We start from the raw sequence: 21,757 nt of genomic DNA, 5'->3' as shown, positions 1-21,757 counted from the left end.
AGATGGAGCTGGTAGACAGCTGCCCTGGACACAGAATTAACCTGCACCTCCATGGACAGCTGCGAGTCCAAAATGACGCCCAGGTTGCGCACCTGGTCCTTCAGGGGCACAGTTGCCCCATTCAGGACCTATGAAAGCAACAGGGAAGCGGTTTCCTACACTGCTGGGGTGTCAGCTGAACCACCCCTTTCCCAGAGTTGCATAGTCTTTCATATTTTTTAAAGCTGTGCAAGTTTAAAAATGGGTTTATGGATCTCTGAACTGGGCCACGTTTCTGTGAAAGCTAGTTTTCGATCTGGAGCATGGTGATGCTCACTACCCTCTTTGGCCCCAGTGCAAGTGGGCTACATCCAGAGCTTTAATGAAGTCCTTGGCTGTCCGTAAAGCAGATCCTTTTCAACGTTTGATACAACTCCAGTTGAAGCCATATAACCCATTATTATCTGCTTTGCTTGTCATGTTTATACTCCATTATTATTACTTTTTAAATGAAGAGGTGAGGCAAGGTGGACAGGCTTCTGGAAGGAGATCAAGAGAAAGCGATGCGATGAGAACCTTTTAAAAAGACAGGTAGCATTTTATAATAATGGAACATTAATTGATATTACATTACTCGGAAATTCCTACGGAGTTGCATATATTGCCTCTACAATAATACAAGCAGGACAGCAAGATGGATAGCATTGCACAATGAAGGAAGAATGGATTTCCATGTCATCGTATTAGAAGTACTGCCAGATATTCCTTTCTCGAGAAACGAAGCAGATACCAAGAGGCAGATTAGCTTTGCTGTGTTGTCTTGCTATGGTTTTGCTGACACGACTTACCCAATCTTTAAAAACAAAGTGTCATGCATGGCGGTGTATTAAATATGGGCTTAGTTAATGTGTGGCAAAATGCTAAACAAAACCTTTTTCCTGCAAGTTATATTGATTGTAAGGTATCAGCTGCAGGTGGGGATCTTGTAGGATTTTGTGACATTGCAACCGACTCATTTTCATCCTGTTGGCTAGAATAATCTTATACAGTGGTACCTCGGGTTACATGCACTTCAGGTTACAGATTCCACTAACCCAGAAATAGTACCTCGGGTTAAGAACTTTGCTTCAGGATGAGAACAGAAATCACCCAGCAGCAGCGGGAGGCCCCATTAGCTAAAGTGGTGCTTCAGGTTAAGAACAGTTCCAGGTTAAGAACAGACCTCCAGAACGAATTAAATACGTAACCAGAGGTACCACTGTATTGCCTTGTGTTTGTAATGAAGCCTTGCTCCATGTACCAGATTTTGAGGAGCTCGTGGATGAGACGCAACAGATTCTCCCCCTTTCCCCAAGTGTTTCCTCCTCCTCCTCCTCCCCCCCTCCTTCTTACTATTGCCAATGCCCATTTGCTTGCCCTCTCTCTAGTCCCAAATCTACACTATATCCCTGAGGGAGAGAATAAAGTAAGCTGCAGTTACTGTTCCTCCTTTTCCCCTCTGCTTACTGTTTACTTGCATGGAAAGAGCAGGCAGAGAAGACAGCAACAACAAGGAGGGGGAGCAGGGCCAGGAGACTATAGGGACTTGCAACAGGCCCCAGTTTAGACATGGACCCCGACAAGTCTCCAACAGTGCCAACCCCCTAACGGTACATGCATCAGTAAGGTGACCACTTCTGCATTGCCAAAAGACAGGGTGCACATTTGCATTAAAATTTAACTGCTAATTGAAATTGTTGTTGTTGTTTAGTCGTGTCCGACTCTTCATGACCCCATGGACCAGAGCACGCCAGGTACTCCTGTCTTCCACTGCCTCCTGCAGTTTGCCCAAACTCATGCTGGTAGCTTCGAGAACACTGTCCAACCACCTCGTCCTCTGTCGTCCCCTTCTCCTTGTGCCCTCCATCTTTCCCAGCACCAGGGTCTTTTCCAGGGAGTCTTCTCTTCTAATGAGGTGGCCAAAGTACTGGAGCCTCAGCTTCAGGATCTGTCCTTCCAGTGAGCACTCAGGGCTGATTTCCTTCAGAATGGAGAGGTTTGATCTTCTTGCAGTCCATGGGACTCTCAAGAGTCTCCTCCAGCACCATAATTCAAAAGCATCAATTCTTCGGCGATCAGCCTTCTTTATGGTCCAGCTCTCACTTCCGTACATCACTACTGGGAAAACCAGAGCTTTAAGTATACAGAGCTTTGTTGGCAAGGTGATGCCTCTGCTTTCACCAATGGTGTAAGGTGAATCTTTTTTGTAGGGGGACAGTAAGGACCAGAGGACCAACTTGCAAGGGCAACTGGGAGCTCCCCCCCCCCGGATGTCACACGTGTGAGCATCATGTGGCTCCCTCCCTAAGCTGGGCAGAAGCTTCCTGGGCTTTAGAAAGGAGGCACCAGGCCTCTGTCAGGATGCTGGAGTTCTGCTGCCTCCTTCCCAAAGCTGGGTGGGCTTTGGGAAGGTGGTGGGAGGGCTCTTGGACCATGTCAGAGCCTCACACCTACCTTCTTAAGCTGGGCAGAAGCTTACAGGGCTTTAGGAAGAAGGCGTAAGACTTTAATACTCTAATTTACCTGGAACATTTAGGGGACTATTCTAGCCTCCCTACACTGACCACATGCCACTGATACGCACCTCACTAAAGTAGGGAAAGTGGTGACATGTGTCCACTCACGTCTTGATGTCCGGTTGCTAACTGTTGATGGCCAACTTCAAGGCCTGCTTGAAAATTGCTTACATTATTTTACTTTTTTTTTTTTGGCCTGTTGTAGCAACTGTTCAGTGCCAGGGACGTGGGTGGCTCTGTGGTCTGAACCACTGAGCCTCTTGGGCTTGCTGATCGGAAGGCCGGCGGTTCAAATCAATGCGACAGGGTGAGCTCCCATTGCTTTGTTCCACTTTCTGCCAGCCTAGGAGTTCAAAAGCACAAAAGTGCAAGTAGATAAATAGGTACCGCTGCGGCAGGAAGGTAAATGGCATTTTTGTGTGCTCTGGCTTCCATCATGGTGTTCTGTTATGCCATAAGCAGTTTAGTCATGCTGGCCACATGACCCGGAAAGCTGTCCGCGGACAAACGCCGGCTCCCTCAGCCTGAAAAGCGAGATGAGCGTTGCAACCCCATAGTCACCTTTGACTGGACTTAACTGTCCAGGGATCCTTTACCTTTTCCTGTGCTAGAAGCTGCATGCTTATTAATTCTTCTTTTATTTCTTAATATTGTATTTTATTGTATTACAATCTGCATTCAATACAATTCAAACCTTACCATGGGTAAGCAAACTAAGGCCCGGGGACCGGATCCGGCCCAATCGCCTTCTAAATCTGGCCTGCGGAAGGTCTGGGAATCAGCATGTTTTTACATGAATAGAATGTGTCCTTTTATTTAAAATGCATCTCTGGGTATTTGTGGGGCATATGAATTCGTTCATTCCCTCCACCCCCCAAAAAAAATATAGTCCGCCCCCCCACAAGGTCTGAGGGACAGTGGCCCCCTGCTGAAAAAGTTTGCTGACCCCTGCTTAACACAATGCAATGTAAGAGATTAAAAAAAGCAGTAAAAATGCAATTAAAACCAATATGCCTATTTTACACGGACACGGCACAGACCACCTAAATGAAGCTTATAGGCCACTGGTTGTCCACAAACCGCAGTTTGAGAAGCTCTGCTCTAAGTTATGGATAAAGAGGCAAAATTCCAGTTCTGCATCTGCATGGGGAAAGCGTGGCATTTCTTGAACTGCCAATCATAACCGCAACCATTTCTATTCAAAACTATGGACAACAGTGGACAGTATCCTCTCTGCTAGGCATGGCAAGCTCTGTCTGACAAGACTGTTGTGCGGTGGAAATGTACGGCAGCATTGCATGAAATGGAGTGATTTGAAGGGAGCAGCGTGCCAAAGTACATCGGCCAGCTTTTGTCATCTCTAGAATTAACCTGGGTTCACTGGTACCAAGCAAGGATGTCCTTCTGCCCTTCATAATTATTTGCATCCAGCTGGAATCTACTTTAAGAGGAATAGCACATTACAGGTCGATGTCAGTGTGCAGACCAGACACAGAGCAGTTAGCCCACGAAGGCAGCCTACTACTCTGTTCCATTTTATTCTTTGTATTTTATCCAACAATACTCAAGTCCTTACCAGATATTTTCCCCCCTCTACTAAATATAACTTTGTTTCAAACACTTTTGTTGGGCAAATTACATTAGGGTGGATGGCGCAGGTATCCATTAGAGTTTATTTATCGTGATACAGTTTAGATCTCACGCTTATAAATAACTTATGTTATGGGGCTTTTGTTTGTAGAAATGTAACTTACATATTTTATTACGCTTTTTTGTAAACCTCAAAAAGAATGTTGTCAAAGCAGCACTCTTAAACTAAGGTACATAAAATCTGCACCACCATTATTTTTTAATACGGCAAGGAAGCATGCTATTTCTCGATAGTTTGAAAGGTTTGCTGTCACCATAAACACACACCACAATAAAACATTAAAAAGTCGGAGGAATTATTTTATGAAGTGCATAGGCACCACAAACTGCATTCTTCTAAAGCATTCTTATGTAAGAGGAAACAGAATATTTTTCTAAGGGAGCTAGATCTGCCTCTCCCCTTCTCTCCCCACACCTCTTTTTTTTTTTAAAGTCAAGTAACACAGCCTTCGCTGGGCTACAAAGCAACACACACTTGTTTACTTCTCTGTGTAAAAGACTGGTAGATGCTTGGTTTCATCTCGTGGCTATACAATGCTTTAGTGGGACGAATCAAACTGAAAATCCTAATTTGTTAAATTTATCGCTGCAATTTAAACTCCCACGTACTCAATTCAGAGGAAACTACTGTTGCCTACTTCTCGGATGCTTTTAGAATATTCCCCATCCCAATTATTTCCCCTCTATTATGTTCATGCCTGGCCCATAGCTATGGAGAAAATAGGGCACAGGAAAGTGAACTACGTAAAGTAGGGCAATTAAGAACACTTGAGGGAGGGGTGTTATTGCACAGATAAAAAACCCATTTAAAGGATTAAATTCTGGACTTAACTAATTTTGGCAGGGTTCCTTGGAATAACGGATAGATTTAACAGCAGCAGCTGGAACCGTAAAAACCCAAGGCCAAGTGCTATGGCACCCATTTCCATATCTAAAAGCGGGCCGGTTCATATGTCCATGTATTCCAATAAGTTTCAGCTCTTAATGGTGGTTGAGAAGCTGTTCAAAATATGTGTATCAAGTTTCAGGAATGATCTTATTTATCTGGCAGTTTTGTATTAAACGTGAATCTCGGCATTGGATTTATATGCTCCCGGGAGCCTGAAGCCATATACGAGGAAGCAGCCCTAATCCAGAGTGCTCAGTTACAAGGGTTCTCAAGTCCAGCTTTCTAGAGAAGCTGGTTCAGAAACCCCCCCCCCAAAAAAAAAGACTGATCTGAGGACACAGACAGATTGCACCCAAACAGCATTTCCTCCCACGGCATGACAAAGGAAGCCACAGTTAAAGGAAACTTAGTTTGGATCTCAGCCTTTCAATGCGGAGGTACAGGTTTTCAAGCTAATGAATTTGGCTTTGCGTGGAAGTCAGGTGTTGTTTACAGGGATGGAGAAAGAAAAAAGCACCGTGGACTGGAGTGCCTCGCCTCTTGAAACAAATAATTTGACGGAATGACAGTTCCTTGCTTTGTTCGAGGGCTGAAGTGAGTTACGAGTGACAAGTCTCTCCTCCTGTATCAACAGCAGGAACAAAATGCCAACTTTAAACAAAATGTAATCTGGGCAGCCACGTGAAGCATACCAAGGCAAACCGCAGGTTCATCTAGCCAGTTTCCAAGGTCTCTGGAAGGGCTTTTCCCCAGCCTTACTACGAGAGTCTGAGCCTAAATGATTGCAGGTTCAAGATTCTGAAAGGTGCACCGTTGCCCGTATCCTATGTGGGATGCTGCCTGAATAAGGAGTCAGAGGAACAGAGAAAAAACCATTCCAGCACCAAGCGTACTCATTTGCTCACATTCCCCCCAGTGTTGATACAGAGTACTGCGCAGCTGTGGAGAGGACAAACGGCTGGCAACAGTTCCTTGCACAGAACCCTAATCCCAATAAAAGTGGATTCCCTGTGCCCCATGGACCCTTGGTGAGCAGGGCTAACTTCTAGGGTTCTCCTACTTGATCTATGTAGGGCCATTTAAGATGAATATGCCCTTTAGGTGCTGTGACAGGAGCAGTCTGTTTCTTTAAAAATATTAAAATTCATTTTAATCCTACGCACAATTGCAGGGAATCCTATACACAATTACCTGAAAGTAAGCCCAAATGAAAACAACAGGACTTTCTTCTGTGTAGACCTGTGTAGGATTGTACTGGTAATTCTTGCGCAAGGAATACTTTAGCAGTCGAAACACAAACTAAAGCTCTGTATTTTGTCCTAGAATGAAACATTCAAAATACGTGAGTGTGAAACGAACATTTATTCATTCTCAATTAAAGAATGGATCATTACCTGTAAGCTTCAAAAAGTACCACTTTCTTACTTTAATCCAGAATTGTTAATTTGCATTCTGCCAATCTTCTGCTTGTCAACAGTGCACTTAAGACATAAAGCTTTTAAAAAAATCTACATATCTACATATAGCCATATTGTTTACAAATTATGCTTTCTGTTACTCAGTTTAGATGAAGCTATGAGAGAAATAGATATGACATCGCTGTTTTTTTAAACCCTCTGATATTGGTCTAATCGCGGAACTGAAATTTCCCAGCAATGCAATTTCAGAAAGAAAATACACATTTTATTTTGTTCTTTGGTTAGATATTGTTTCTGCACCATTTAATTGTGAAAGGGGATAAGAAGTCTGGATACGGAAGTTCAAAATGGTTCTTAATGCCCAGTGTGATTTTTACATTGTTTCCAGTGTTACAAATCCTTACATTTATGCCAGAGATATAAAAAGGCAGAAGTTATTTAAAAAAATATTTTCTATTAAAGTCAAACCCTATCTAACAATATTGTGGTTCCCCAACCTTCAAAGTCTGTTCATTTATCAAACATCTTCCAAGTTCAGCATCAACTCATCATTTCTGAACTGCTCGATTCTGACGCCCCCTCGCAGCGCAGGGTTTCAGCCATGTCTCTGCGAAAGACGGACATATTCTGTGTGAATCTGGAAGCAAGAAGACACCAAATATGTTAAATGTCATTTCGGACTAAGCATTTAGAAAAGGCTGCTAAGAATTCTGAAAACAAAACCAGTCCTTTGTTAGAATTGAATTGCTATTGTCAGAAATTAACTCCCACAGCTGCAAGAAATCCTACAAGTAAAAGAAACACCTTTTAAAAATTTTAACAGATGATGATTATATTTGGATTATTTTAGTCTTTATTTGAGCTGGAAAGGAAAGCCCCCAAAGCATGTGAAGGTCAGAATTAAGGCACAGCTAAAACCTGAAAAAGTCTGGTTAATCAATGCAGATGAACTTTCCATTTAGCAGTGAGAGTGGAACAATTTATGCATATGAACAGTGATGTCTCTTTCAAACCATTATCAATTCTCTGAAAAGACTATAATTAGCCATGATTATATCTTGGGTTTTTGGCGACGCGGGTGGCGCTGTGCGTAAAACCTCAGCGCCTAGGACTTGCCGATCGCATGGTCGGCGGTTCGAATCCCCGCGGCGGGGTGCGCTCCCGCTGCTCGGTCCCAGCGCCTGCCAACCTAGCAGTTCGAAAGCACCCCCGGGTGCAAGTAGATAAATAGGGACCGCTTACCAGCGGGAAGGTAAACGGTGTTCCGTGTGCTGCGCTGGCTCGCCAGATGCAGCTTGTCACGCTGGCCACGTGACCCGGAAGTGTCTGCGGACAGCGCTGGCTCCCGGCCTATAGAGTGAGATGAGCGCACAACCCTAGAGTCTGGCAAGACTGGCCCGAACGGGCAGGGGTACCTTTACCTTTACCTTTTTATACCTTGGGTTTAGATTTCCACCAACATTGTTTTTAAACTGAGAAGCAAACTTTTTAATCCATCCCTCTGATTTGCCCAAGGGTGAGAACCTTTTCTGTGTGGTTAATGATTTTGGTGTATTAGTTGAAGGCCTGTTCTTTGAGCCTTGCAGATCCCTGCCTTATAAACAGCTCCAGACAGGTTTGGAATTGCAACAAGCCCAAATATTTAGGGTGAAGACGCAGTCACTCTCTGTTTAGTCTACCCCATAAGAATGCTGTGAAGGTAAAACGGGGGAAAGTAACAAAAATGGATAAAAATAACAATAAAGATCATGTACATCTAAAATATAATTATTAGATGCTATTAAACTGCCCACATGGTAGCAGTTATAATGTAGCACAGTGGAGCAGATCAGTACACATTTGGGGCAGATTTCTCTACACTAATTCAAGCCTCAAGCTAACAAATGGGGAATTCAAATGGGTCCTACAAGCCCTTATGACAGGAAAAAAAGAAAAATTATCCAACACTGGAAGGAAGGTTTTCCACCAGCCGTTGCACAAAGGGCTTTCCGTATTAGACTGTGCAGCCTATCACAGGCCAGAGCTTCTAAATAAATATTTGGGCATTTGGTATGCAGATACTGAGCTTTATACCTTTGGGCATAGTAGTTGTGTCGAGAATAACCAAATCTTTGTACCTGAAGCATTGATGGGAGCTGTAATTGTACCTTGGCATTGGGGTGGGGAGCACATTGCATTCAGCGACTTTTAAATTTGCCACCAAATGCAAACCCCACTGGGATTAGCACCTTTATGGAGGGCGATTTCTCACTGCTGAAAGTTACCGCCAATCAGTTGAAATCCTTGCAGGTCCTGCCAGTGCCTGGAAAATAGCTCACCTGAGGTCATGCACACATCCGGTGACTGACAGATGGGAAGCCCCCATCGAACTGTCAAAGCGGCATGTGGGAGGTGAGGAGACAAAGGACTAGGCCCACTAGACCCAATCCCGTGTTCTTGCTGGGATTATGGAAGTGAGAGCTGGACCATAAAGAAGGCCGATCGCCGAAGAATTGATGCTTTTGAATTATGGTGCTGGAGGAGACTCTTGAGAGTCCCATGGGCTGCAAGAAGATCAAACCTCTCCATTCTTAAGGAAATCAGCCCTGAGTGCTCACTGGAAGGACAGATCCTGAAGCTGAGGCTCCAATACTTTGGCCACCTCATGAGAAGAGAAGACTCCCTGGAAAAGACCCTGATGTTGGGAAAGATGGAGGGCACAAGGAGAAAGGGACGACAGAGGACGAGATGGTTGGACAGTGTTCTCGAAGCTACCAGCATGAGTTTGACCAAACTGCGGGAGGCAGTGGAAGACAGGAGTACCTGGTGTGCTCTGGTCCATGGGGTCACAAAGAGTCAGACATGACTAAACGACTAAACAACAACAACACCGTGGTGAGAAGCAGACACACAAAAGCCGTAAATCATGCCACTTCTGTGGCAACATCATGGATTTTATCCTTAGTTCTACATTCATGGCTTTCTGAACCCACCAACACTAACAATAAATCTTGTTCCTGTGTAATGGCTCGGCTATATGTTCGCTATTGCTTTGGCACAAGATGACATTTCCATACATATACATGCACACACTGCTGTCTGAGCAACTGTGCATTTATGGTGTGTAACATACTTATCTGGAAAATCCCCTATTTTAAGGTTATTTTATCAGTCACAGATTTTTTTCTCTATCTCAGGATATAGTGAAGCATACCTGTCTCTGTTCTTTACTAAAAGGCTTTGTTCCACTCCTTCCATTAGGTTGCTAAAGCACTGATGAAGGACTTCTTGTTTGTTGGCAGGCTGACTGTTTATCAAGCTGGCTCTTAATTCACTGAAGTACTGAAAAAACAAAGAAGAAATAGTTATTAAAATGATGGAATGTAGCACAAGCTCGCCCCTATACACGAAGCCAAGCCAGAGCACAACTAAATGCAGCACAGCCATCTTCTCAGAAAAACTCTTCACAAGCTCAAGAGGTCAAGACACGAAAGCTTTAGCAACTAATCTACACTTAATGACCCACCCAGTGGTATTCAGAATATCACTCATGAAATCACCCAAGATATCCCTCAAGCAATTAAGGAACAAAAGAAGAAAAGGCACACTAATCTAGGAACTTCCTCTCTGCCCAGAACGTTGGAGGCTATACACCACACCCCTCAACAGTATTTATAGGAACTCAAACACCAGACTCTGCTCTGTTCCAGTAACAAGAAGCCGAAAGCACCAGCCTGAAGATGACGAGTGAGACCTCGTCGAAACGTCGCACAGACACCCCGACTCTTACACGGGAAGACACCCGAAGACACCAAAACCTGCATATATATATATATATATATATATGCGCAATAATGTACTGTGGAGTACAGTTTTTTCCGTTATGTAATGTAAAACTGACAGCATACAATGCCAAAGCATAGTAAGATACCACACCTCTCCATAAAGTGAGGAAGATTTATTAACATTCGAAATGAACAGGAACCAGGTTGCATTCAACTTTTTTAAAAAATCACCTCTTACCACCCTGCTGTCCCGCATTAATCATTCTGTTAATGCTATCCCCCAAATCCTAACAAGCCAGCAACTTTGTAGGGAAAGACCAGATCCAGCTTTCCATTTAGCAGCAATTTCCATCCTTGAAGCAGCCAACAAAAAGGCTACAAAGTTCCTGGTGTATAGAGGATTGAATTTTCAAACTCCAATAATAAGTGAGCTCCATCTTGGGAATATGAATATCTAGTTCCAGCTACACTTTGGAATGAGGCACTTGATCATTGGAAGGTGTTTCAGGGCTCTTTAGCCCAGCCTGATATGCTGTGGCATCCTCAAATACTTCTCAGACAAGAGCAAGAAACAAGCAAAACCCACGTGGTTCCACTGTACCCCAGTGCCAAGTGACGGCAAGAAGGAACAAGATTATTGTAACACAGAGGCCATTGACCAGAAGAAGCTAGTTGTATTTACATCCAATTGAAAGCAATAGGACAATTAAACATGGCTGGGATAAGTTCAGCATGACTAATTATATCGGGACTGTGAATGTTTGCTGTTACAAACATTACAAACAAAGGCCAGGACTAAGCAATGTAATTTAGTCTTCCTATAAGGAATCGAGGAGGGATGCGGATGGCGCTGTGGGTTAAACCACAGAGCCTAGGACTTGCTGATCAGAAGGTTGACGGTTCGAATCCCCACAATGGAGTGAGCTCCCATTGCTCGGTCCCTGCTCCTGCCAACCTAGCAGTTCAAAAGCACGTCAAAGTGCAAGTAGATAAATAGGTACCACTCCGGCAGAAAGGTAAACGGTGTTTCCGTGCGCTGCTCTGGTTCGCCAGAAGCAGCTTAGTCCTGCTGGCCACATGACCCGGAAGCTGTACACCGGCTCCCTCGGCCAATAAAGTGAGATGAGCGCCGCAACCCCAGAGTCGGTCACGACTGGACCTAATGGTCAGGGGTCCCTTTACCTTTACCTTTAAGGAATCAAGGCAACCCATTGTTGGTGAAGGAAAAACTTATTTTTCTTATATTTGTTAACATTTTAAGCACTGAGATTAGTTTAAAAAATTCCCACAAGGGCTCCCTTTCTTACAACTGCATGGTCCTCACTCTGAATTTTAAGTTCAGTTGGGCCTTTTAAAAAAACAGTAGATCTTTTGAAAGAGGGACAATTGTTGACGTAACCCAAAAGGCCAACCTTCCTAATGGTTTTTGTTGGCATCCGTCTGTTTTGAGACACAATGGAGTGCCCCTCTGGGGGGTGAAGTCAAACTGCTGTGTCTGCAGCACCGACCCTCATAATACCGTATTTTGTGCTCTATAAGACGCACCAGACCACAAGACGCACCTAGTTTTTGGAGGAGCAAAACAAGAAAAAAAAAATCTGTATCTCAGAAGCCAGAACAGCAAGAGGGATCGCTGCACAGTGAAAGCAGCGGTCCCCCTTGCTGCTCTGGCTTCTGGGATAGCTGCGCAGCCTGCATTCGCTCCATAAGACGCACACACATTTCCCCTTACTTTTTAGGAGGGAAAAAGTGAGTCTTACAGAGCAAAAAATACGGTAGAGCAAAAAATACGGTAATCCTTTGCTATTCGCACTTTTCAAGGGAGGCAACGGAGACGTTATCCCCCCCCCTTATCTGCTTTAAAGTGTAATGTGCCACAGTGCAATCTTGTGGCCCAAAGCATAAACCAGATCAATTTCACTGAGTGTAGCAAACACGCTAATGTGCTAAAGAAAACAATGAAAGTCTTCATTATTGAATCCTGTGAGGTTAAACCTCATTGTAGTGGGTTGTACTGGACTAGGACTATGTCTGGGAAGTTGAACTTAGAGCAGCTCACTGGCTGACCCATCATTCTCTTTTAGCTAACCAACCTCACAGGGTCGTTGTGATGATAAAGTGAAGGATTGGACCATGTACACTGCACTCAACACCTCGGAGAAAGAGAGTTAAAAATAAATTACAGTGGTACCTTGGGTTACATATGCTTCAGGTTACATACGCTTCAGGTTACACACTCCGCTAACCCAGAAATAGTGCTTCAGCTTGAGAACTTTGCTTTAGGATAAGAACAGAAATTGGCCTCCGGCGGCACAGCGGCAGCAGGAGGCCCCATTAGCTAAAGTGGTGCTTCAGGTTAAGAACAGTTTCAGGTTAAGAACAGACCTCTGGAACAAATTAAGTTCTTAACCCAAAGTACCACTGTATACTGATGATAAGCATCGTGCAATGGCGGGCTTGGAAACACTGATAGCACCAGCCTGCGCATGTTTACTCAGATGTAAGTATAACTGTGTTCAATGGGGCCTACTCTCAAGACAGAATTGCCACGCCAGATTGCATCCAAATTGGTGTTGGAACCGCGAACTGAAACAAACCACTGCTCATCGCTATACTGCTGGCTTCTCAGAAACCGGAGCAGCAATTGTTACGGATACTTGAAGCGCACAGAATTTTTGCTGTTTTGTATCCTTTATATCAAAATATTTCCCAATAAACCTATTAAAAAAACCCACCCACCCCAGTACCTGCCTCCTTAATGCTAGACGAGTCCTTAATACAGAAGACCTACTGATAAATAATGACACGCATATATACATTCCACGGCTAACCAAGCTCCATGATCATTAGAATGCAATATTGTTCCAGAAGAAAGAAAATTGTGCTAGCCTCATATTTCTTACTATTCATGATTGCATGGCTATATCTCCTTGTGAAATATTTAATTCCTTCTTACACTAAAGCTGCTAAAATCAAAACCACATAATTAATATAGAGTCAGGCTAATATTTAATACTATAAATCAGAGGCATTGGCTAAACAAAAATGTTGCCAAGAACAAGATTGGGAATGCATAAGACTACTTATTTCCGCCTTTTATAATGATGCACTGACTCAGGGCAGATAGAAAATGATTAGTTTTCCTCCCAAAGTAGGAAATATTGCTTCCATCTGTAAAGGATAATATTGTGATGTCATAAACTTTTTCTAAACACTGAATTTGCCCTTATTCCCTCTCAATCATTTTAAAAGAACTGCTCCTCGTATGGAGGTTGGATTTAAATCACAATAATACACCAAGAAGATGAATGACAGTGCTATTGGATATGGTTAAAATTGGATCCTTCAGCACAGGTGAATGATGAGACGGCGCTTCTATACTTGATATATTTTCTTCTTCTATTAGTTTCCTACCAGGGCTGGGATTTCGGTTTGAATTTTAATGTATGCGGCTGCTGCTAATCTTAGTGTCTTATTTTTTCCCAGCACCATCTTATTGTATAGACAATTCATTCTCCAAAGCAGTAATGCACTGCCACTTGTGACTGCCCAGGAGATAAATGAATTTGGAATAAAGTCAGAACGCGCACAGAAGTATGGAGAACGTTACAGGTCAATATCTCCAGGAACAATCCCTCAGTATCTGCAGCAAGCCTGTATATGTTCAGACGGGTTTGCATGGCTATACAGAAATGGTTTCCTTTTCAGCTGGGTACCTGACCTTAGCCTCAAGTCCAGACCCAAATTTGCATGCAAAAACCCTACAGGGGGTGACTTGTCTGAAAAATGACTCCTTTGTCCACCACAAAGCCTGGCGGTGAATATCAATGATGTTCTTTGAGAGGCACTGGGTGCAACCACACATTTTGGGCTGTGCTTGCACACCAACATAATGAAATACTCTTGAAAACTTTTGGGAAGGAGGAGGGCTCCACTCGCCTCCAAATTCTCCTCTGCTGCTTCAACAGACGCATCAGTGGAGGAGCAGACACTGCATGTGGTAGGTGTCTGGAGAACCCGCTCCTTCAACAGTGATAGAAGGAGGGCGGAGTTCAGGGATGGGAAACCTGGGCTCTCCCGAAGTTGTAGGACTCCAACTCTCATAGCCCCAGCCAGCATGGTCAATGGTCAGGGATGATGGTAGTTCCCTCCTTCCCATTGGTCTAGAAACACAAGTCAATTGGTTGTGAGCTAAAGGTTTGAATTCCGGCGACGGGGTGAGCTCCTGCTGCTCTGTCCCAGCTCCTGCCAACCTAGCAGTTCAAAAGCACACCAGTGCAAGTAGATAAATAGGTACCGCTGTGGTAGGAAGGTAAACGGCGTTTCCGTGCGCTCTGGCTTCCATCATGGTGTCCCACTGCGCCAGAAGCGGTTTAGTCATGCTGGCCACATGACCCGGAAAGCTGTCTGTGGACAAACGCCGGCTCCCTCGGCCTGAAAGTGAAATGAGCGCCACAACCCCATAGTCACCTTTGACTGGACTTAACCATCCAGGGGTTCTTTGCCTTTACCTCACAAAATGAAAGAATCTGCATAGGGGGTTGTGGGGTATCATTATCTAGTCTCAACCCCCCATACTCCTGTATGCCACCATGCATTTAAGGGAGAATGTCCTAAATTAGGCTGCTGAGGTTGACCAGGGCTAGAGACATGAGCTACATAATGGTTTGGGAATGTAGAGGAGATTCATTTTTGTTATGCAAAGAATATAGGGTTTCTTTTTGCAATATGAAGTGTCTCCAAGCACCTCTGCCTGATCCAAGAGACTTATTTCTTCCCTCTCCTCATTCTATTACAATCAGCAATGGACTGTGAAAAGCAGCCTGTCAATACTAACACTGACTTGTCTCATTTTTAATCTAAATGAATGCCCTAGTTCTGGAATACTTACTTTCTCATTGAGAAGTATAAGGCCCAAGAGGGGTCTCGAGACTGACCACTGGTTTCTGCAGTCCTCAAAAATTATGGTGTTCATGAGAATTGACATCATCTGAAAAGAAAGAAAATGACCAAAAGTGTACCGGTAATTGGTGAATATACCACCATGCATGTCTAATCCCAGCTCTGAAATAAATGAACAGAATAAATAGAATTTCAAGTATTGCAGAAGTTACTTTTGACATGGCATGGGTATTTTAACCAGACAAGCTATTTTTTAAATACAAATTAACTTATGCAATATACTAATTGTTTCCTTTGATTCCCAAATAGCAACCTTATCCGTAGCTTATTATAAAAACAGCAGAAGGGGGAAGAGGAGAGAAAACAGAAGAAAAAAAAATTAAGGGTAGACTTGTGTCCACCTGTTTTGAATGCAGACCTTAATGCAAACTTGTCAAACCCCTCGCTTGATGAAGATAATCTAGAGCCTCTGGACAGCTACTGATTGAAGACCTCCAATGAGGGAGAGAGCACCACCCCTTTAGGTTAGAGTTTCCCAAACTTGGATCTCCAGTTTTGGGGGGACTACAACTCCTATCATCCCTAGCTAGCAAGACCAGTGCTCAGGGATGATGGGAATTGTAGTCCAAAAACCTCTAGGTAATTGGTTTCACTGTCAAACTGATCTTCTTATCAAGAAATGTCTCCTGATGTTCAACTGAAACCTATCCTGCTGTAATTAAAGATAATTAGATCTAGTTCTGCCCTCTGGGGCAGCACAGGGTCTTATTTATTTATTAAAAATTTCAATTCCACCAGTAAGGTAAGGATTGAAATATAACAATGGATATTATAAAGGAGAAGGAACACAAAGAGAAATTTACATAGTGACAGAACGCTAAATTAAGGGAAGAATTTCATGGGGGACATTTCTCATGAAAACACAGGATATTAATGAAATTCAAGCGTGCCATTATGGAGGATGCAAAGCCACAGAGCCATATTCCCAAAAGCAGATTTCTGTAGTGAGATGGAAGGAATTTATGCTGGCCTTCAGATAATTGAGATGTTGCAGAGAGCTTCCTGGTCTCTTCTGAGAATGAACAATTTTTATTTGGGGGGACACTATCGTGAGCTTTATAGATAGTGAAAAAATCAAAGTAAGCAAGACATTTCATAGTTTATAGCGTCCAGAACACAGACATCAGGTAGCGCCCAAGTAGTTTTAGAGTTCTACATTTGTAAAATTTGGTGAGGAAAAAGTAGTCCATTGCTGTAACAAAATAACTAAAAAAATCCTCATCCCAGCATCAAACACAAGGAAAACCCTTCGATTATTTTTTTCAAAACCAACAAGTAGCAGTGAGGTGAGTCCCCCGAGACCTGACATACACTGCAAGCCAGATTGTAATAACTGCCCAAGAAAAAGTCAAACAACCTGTTTCACTAAATGAAAGAGATAATCCAGAACGAAGACACTGTCAAAGCTTCATCACTAGTAGTGTAACGGGGAGTACAACCTAAGCCTCCTTTCATTGTTGTCAGCACACATAGATGACTAACTATTACTCAGGCATACGGGTTTAAAAGATGATTCGAAATGGGCTAGAAATCTAATCTATCTATTCACGCACACGTCCTCCTAAACTAGGCCTTTCTCAGCTTTGGGTTGGACTACAACTCCCATCATCCCTAATTAGCATGGCCAGTGGTCAGGGGTGATGGGAGTTGTAGTCCAACAACATCTGAGGAGTCAAGGTTGAGAAAGGCTGTCCTAAGAAAAAGAAGGTACCTTTTACCACATGTGGTGGACGTGTCCTAAGGTGAAAGACTTATGGGAAAAGATATATAATGAACGGGGGGAAATGTTGAAATATACATTTATTAAGAAACCAGAAGCCTTTCTGCTTGGAATAATAGGAATGGAATTGCCCCCAAAAGACGTTAGATTGTTTTTGTATGCCACAACTGCAGCGTGAATTTTACTAGAATTTTACTAGCCAAAAATTGGAAATCACATGAAATACCAACAATGGAAGATTGGCAGATGAAGATGTTGGACTTTTTGGAGCTGGCTGAATCCACGATCAGAAAGAGGAGGAACATCAAGAAGATTGGAAGAAATTTAAGGAATTTTTAGCTAATTATTATAATATAACATAAGTGGAAATACTTGCAAGTACCAAATTGGCCTAGGATTAAAGTATGTTGAATTGTATAATACTATGAGAATATTATGAAAGGGAAGGAAGATAGTAATTTGAATAAGTTAATTTTATTAGAAAGTGGATATTGGAAAATTGCTACAATGTGATTTAATGAAACTCAGTGAGGATTTGAGGAAGTCACTTCGCAATGGAAATCAAACTGGATTTTTAATAGTAAGATTTATTTATTTTTAATGTTTGTTTGTTTTTCTTTTCAATATGTTTTGTTATTTTGTGTGTATTATATTTGTTATAAATTTGGAAAACTAATAAAAAAATTGAAAAAAAAAGGAGAGAAAGGCTGTCCTAAACACCACCACCACCACAATGCTGTTCCATGGGAAACTAAAAGAATCAAAATTACTGGACTTCGGAAGCTGGCCGACTGAAGTAGAGCGTCTGCTTTGCAGGCCCAAGGGCCCATGACAGTTTCACTTAAAAAAATCTGTGACAGCAGATGTCAGAAAAGAACCCTGGTCTCCTTGATGGCAGTCAGAGAAGACAATGCTGGGTTTAATGATTTAGTTTAGGTTCCACAACTGCTTTCTGAGCAGAACATCAGGTGTCTGCAGCATTAGGTACCAAATAACTTGCAAATACAAAATGGTTCTGCATGAATACAGTGGTGCCTCGCAAGACGAAAAGAATCCGTTCTGTGATTCTCTTCGTCTAGCGGTTTTTTCGTCTTGCGAAGCAAGCCCATTGACGGATTAGCGGATTAGCGCTATTAGCGGCTTTTAGCGGCTTATCTGCTGATCAGATCAGCTGATAAGCGGCTTAGCGGCTTAGAAAAAGGGGAGGAAAAGGAAAAAAACCCCGCAGGAATTCGCAAGACATTGTCGTCTTGTGAAGCAAGCCCATAGGAAATTCGTTTTGCGAAGCACCTCCAAAACGGAAAACGCTTTCGTCTAGCGAGTTTTCCATCTTGCGAGGCATTCATCTTGCGGGGCACCACTGTACCTGGTACAACACGCACACAGACATCTAGTTTTGCCTGTGCTTTCCATCTCTACAATGGTCTGATGCAACAAGAGCATGGGTTGTACAGAAACTGCAATATACCTAGGAGAGGCGGAGAGTATAATGTACAAGATTTGTTTTGGGGAATTAAACCATATTGCTCTTTGTTAGAAGCTGAACGCAATGTTGCTGGCTGGTGGTCTTGGTGGCACAGATTCTGTATGTCACTAAGTAGGCAAGATCTTATTTAAACAGCAACTATTTAAAGCAAGGCACATTTGGTGCAAGTTGGGCCTAAGCCAGGTGGTTACTGAACTGGTTGGAAAGCTGCGCCCAAAGCAGAGAGAAGGTGTTACTCCGGTGTGGTCTGCTGATGTTGGTGATGAAGTGACTGAAATGCTCATGAAAAATACAGTTGCGTGGCAAGTCCCCTCCCCCATGTGAAATGAAGACACTGGGCACATTATTTTAGGTTAATGGGCATAAAAAGGCCACAACTTTATTGATTACAGAATTGAAAGGTATTGGCCTTAGGCATTGGCTCCTATCGACTACCCGGCACGGAGACCGGGAAGGGTTATCCACAAGCCGTGGGAGTCCTGTTGAAGTACGCCAACTAGGATCCCACGGGTGTCACCGCTCGGGGGCGTGCCGGAGGCCCTTACCTCCCTAGGTTTCGGACAAGGCAACGCCCCCCAGAGTCCTCTACCAGACTACCCTTTCCTTGGGGGAAGGTGATGGCGCTTCCTTCCCCCCCCATTCATTTGCCTAACACTGAACCCCTGCCAATGCCTAACCGCCAATACCGCAGAAGTTGTGACGATTGCTACGAGGTAGGCGAAAAAACCAAAAGGCTGACAGTGCGCCAAATTGGAAAAATTCCTACCAGGCCCCATGCAGCGACCAACCAGAGTCCATAGCAAGGTCATAGCTAGCTAAGCCTAAGGGTGGGTGGGATGGGAAAACTGCTCAGCTGGAAAGGGGAAAGAGGGCAGTCCCCGGGCGTACCTGGCCTTAAGTAGGCTAGGCCACGCCTCCCCAGCCCGCCGATTGGCGGGCTGAGTCGCAGGCACGCCCGGGGATTCCCTGGATCTCGCGGGGGCAAAAGGCCAGCCCCCGCGTGTGTGGGAGGGGGTAACCCGCAACCCCCTCTCCTCCCAAGGTTGGAAATGGCTATGTTACAATCTTAGAAAGAATAGCAATCAGCGGAGAGGAGATGAATACAGTTTAAAACAACCCTGAAACAAAGTAGGACACTATATTGTAGAAAAAACACTCAATAAAGTCAAATGTAAAAACACACACACCATTTTTGTGCTTTTAGAAAGGAGGGTTATTTTTAACATTTGCATTTTGATTATAATCTGCCACCGGGCTTTACATTGGGCCGCAAGGTGAAGTTCAATAGGACAAGGGAAAGGAAATAAAGCCTGTTTCAGTTTGCTTTCCAAAGTATTGTGTGTAGGATGTGGGAGGTTAGGCCTCAGAAGGAGAGGAAACCGTGTGCGTCATATCTAGTTTTGAACACAATATTTTAAAAAGGATACCCACACATTCAAAGGAATGCAACAATGATAAAGGGCTTTTGAACAACTCACAAGCTTGAAAGAAAAAGAACATTTGAATTTATTGCCTGTTCTCATTACACATGCATGATCCAGAGATAACGCTTGCTCTCTGGACTGACAGTGTTTCCAGAAAAAAGTCACTTCCTCCAACATTTCTAGTAAAATAAACTTACACCTGAGCAATATGATACAATGAAAGAAAAAGCTAAAAGTCATTAGCAGAAAACATGATATGCAAATAAAACATGGCAATTCCCTCCATACTGCAACCAAACAAACAGAAATCAAATGGGGCGTCTATTGCAGTATATTAATCTTATATTTTATATTGCAATTAAATTACAATTATTTCAGTTTAACATTATCAAATTGCTGTTTTTAAATCAAGGTCTTCATAGCACTGATATAAATATCTCCCCTGGATGGTTTCATAACTCAATTCAATGCAGGGGTATGCAATCTCCTAAAAATGTCTTTTTACAACTGCGCAGAAGTTCCGTACAGCAGTTTAACAGCAGCAGAATAAATTTAGAACAAAAATTATCACCTAGTCCAGAGCTCTGTGTGCATAATGCTAGCTGAAAGAGGAACTGTAAATAGGCGTTGTACTATGTGCGGCTCCCATGTGTCCCCATGTGCATAGCAGAACCCAAAGCTCAGTGAGCCAACACATAGTTTTGCAGTAGGAGAAGAAGAGAGGGAAGGCATGGTCTGGCTAGAATTGGGGAGAGTCAAAGGGGCAGGGCTTGTGTATTTCCTAAAGGGCTCTCCTATAGTAAAAGCTATGGTTTTCCCAGTAGTGATGTATGGAAGTGAGAGCTGGACCATAAAGAAGGCTGATCGTTGAAGAATTAATGCTTTTGAATTATGGTGCTGGAGGAGACTCTTGAGAGTCCCATGGACTGCAAGAAGATCAAACCTATCTATTCTTAAGGAAATCAGCCCTGAGTGCTCACTGGAAGGACAGATCGTGAAGCTGAGGCTCCAATACTTTGTGGCCACTTCATGAGAAGAGAAGACTCCCTGGAAAAGACCCTGATGTTGTGAAAGATGGAGGGCACAAGGAGAAGGGGACGACAGAGGATGAGATGGTTGGACAGTGTTCTTGAAGCTACCAGCATGAGTTTGACCAAACTGCAGGAGGCAGTGGAAGACAGGAGTGCCTGGCATGCTCTGGTCCATGGGGTCACGAAGAGTCGGACACGACTAAATGACTAAACAACAACAACAACCTCCACCCTAATTTGAGTACTGCATAACTGTTTCAGTATTCTCATATAAACAACATAAACACAGGTAATAAAGTTCCTATGGGAAATGTCAAAATAAGGTGCAGAAGCAGAAACAAGTACTGTACAGTGGTACCTCAGGTTAAGTACTTATTTCGTTCCGGAGGTCCGTTCTTAATCTGAAACTGTTCTTAACCTGAAGCACCACTTTAGCTAATGGGGCCTCCTGCTCCCGCCGCGCCGTTGGAGCACGATTTCTGTTCTCATCCTGAAGCAACGTTCTTAACCTGAAGCCCTATTTCTGGGTTAGCGGAGTCTGTAACCTGAAGCGTATGTAACCCTGAAGTACCACTGTACTGGTGTTAGCTAGCAACTTTGTTATCACTGAATTTGAGACTTTGCTATTGTTCAGTTTGGGAAATCGAAATGAAAATTTGTTAGTCAGGTGATGCAATATGAAATCCATTCATACGAAATCCTTTTTTAAAATAAAAATAAAAATGGAGACTTCTGTGACATTTGCAAGTGATAAATGTTGGCCTGAAAAAAAACAAATCGTGAGGGTATTGCCATAGTGTGAATTCCCATGAGCATTACAACCTTTTATAGAGACTTGATGCTGACCTGCATTTTGTGAAGTACAGTGTAACATGCACA

At 43.3% G+C, this 21,757-nt stretch overlaps 1 protein-coding gene across 3 annotated transcripts in view; it reads right to left on the bottom strand.

The window, feature by feature from the left end:
• Positions 1 to 6,416: 6,416 nt before the first annotated feature.
• The window catches only part of RANBP17 (RAN binding protein 17), a 180,967-nt gene continuing 165,626 nt past the window's right edge, over positions 6,417 to 21,757 (bottom strand). For all 3 annotated transcript variants that reach the window (XM_082216326.1, XM_082216328.1, XM_082216327.1), the window contains 3 exons: positions 15,147 to 15,245; positions 9,685 to 9,812; positions 6,417 to 7,128 (listed from right to left, as the gene is read on the bottom strand). In XM_082216326.1, the coding sequence (XP_082072452.1) occupies positions 7,032 to 7,128; positions 9,685 to 9,812; positions 15,147 to 15,245 (324 nt within the window). In that variant the 3' untranslated portion in view covers positions 6,417 to 7,031. The remainder of the gene's footprint in view (positions 7,129 to 9,684; positions 9,813 to 15,146; positions 15,246 to 21,757) is intronic.

Source organism: Podarcis vaucheri (genome assembly GCF_965113315.1).
Source record: "Podarcis vaucheri genome assembly, chromosome: 3".
NCBI classification, from domain to species: Eukaryota; Metazoa; Chordata; class Lepidosauria; order Squamata; family Lacertidae; genus Podarcis; species Podarcis vaucheri.
Note: the sequence above shows the minus strand (reverse complement) of the source record. Positions and strands in the feature narration are given on the sequence as shown.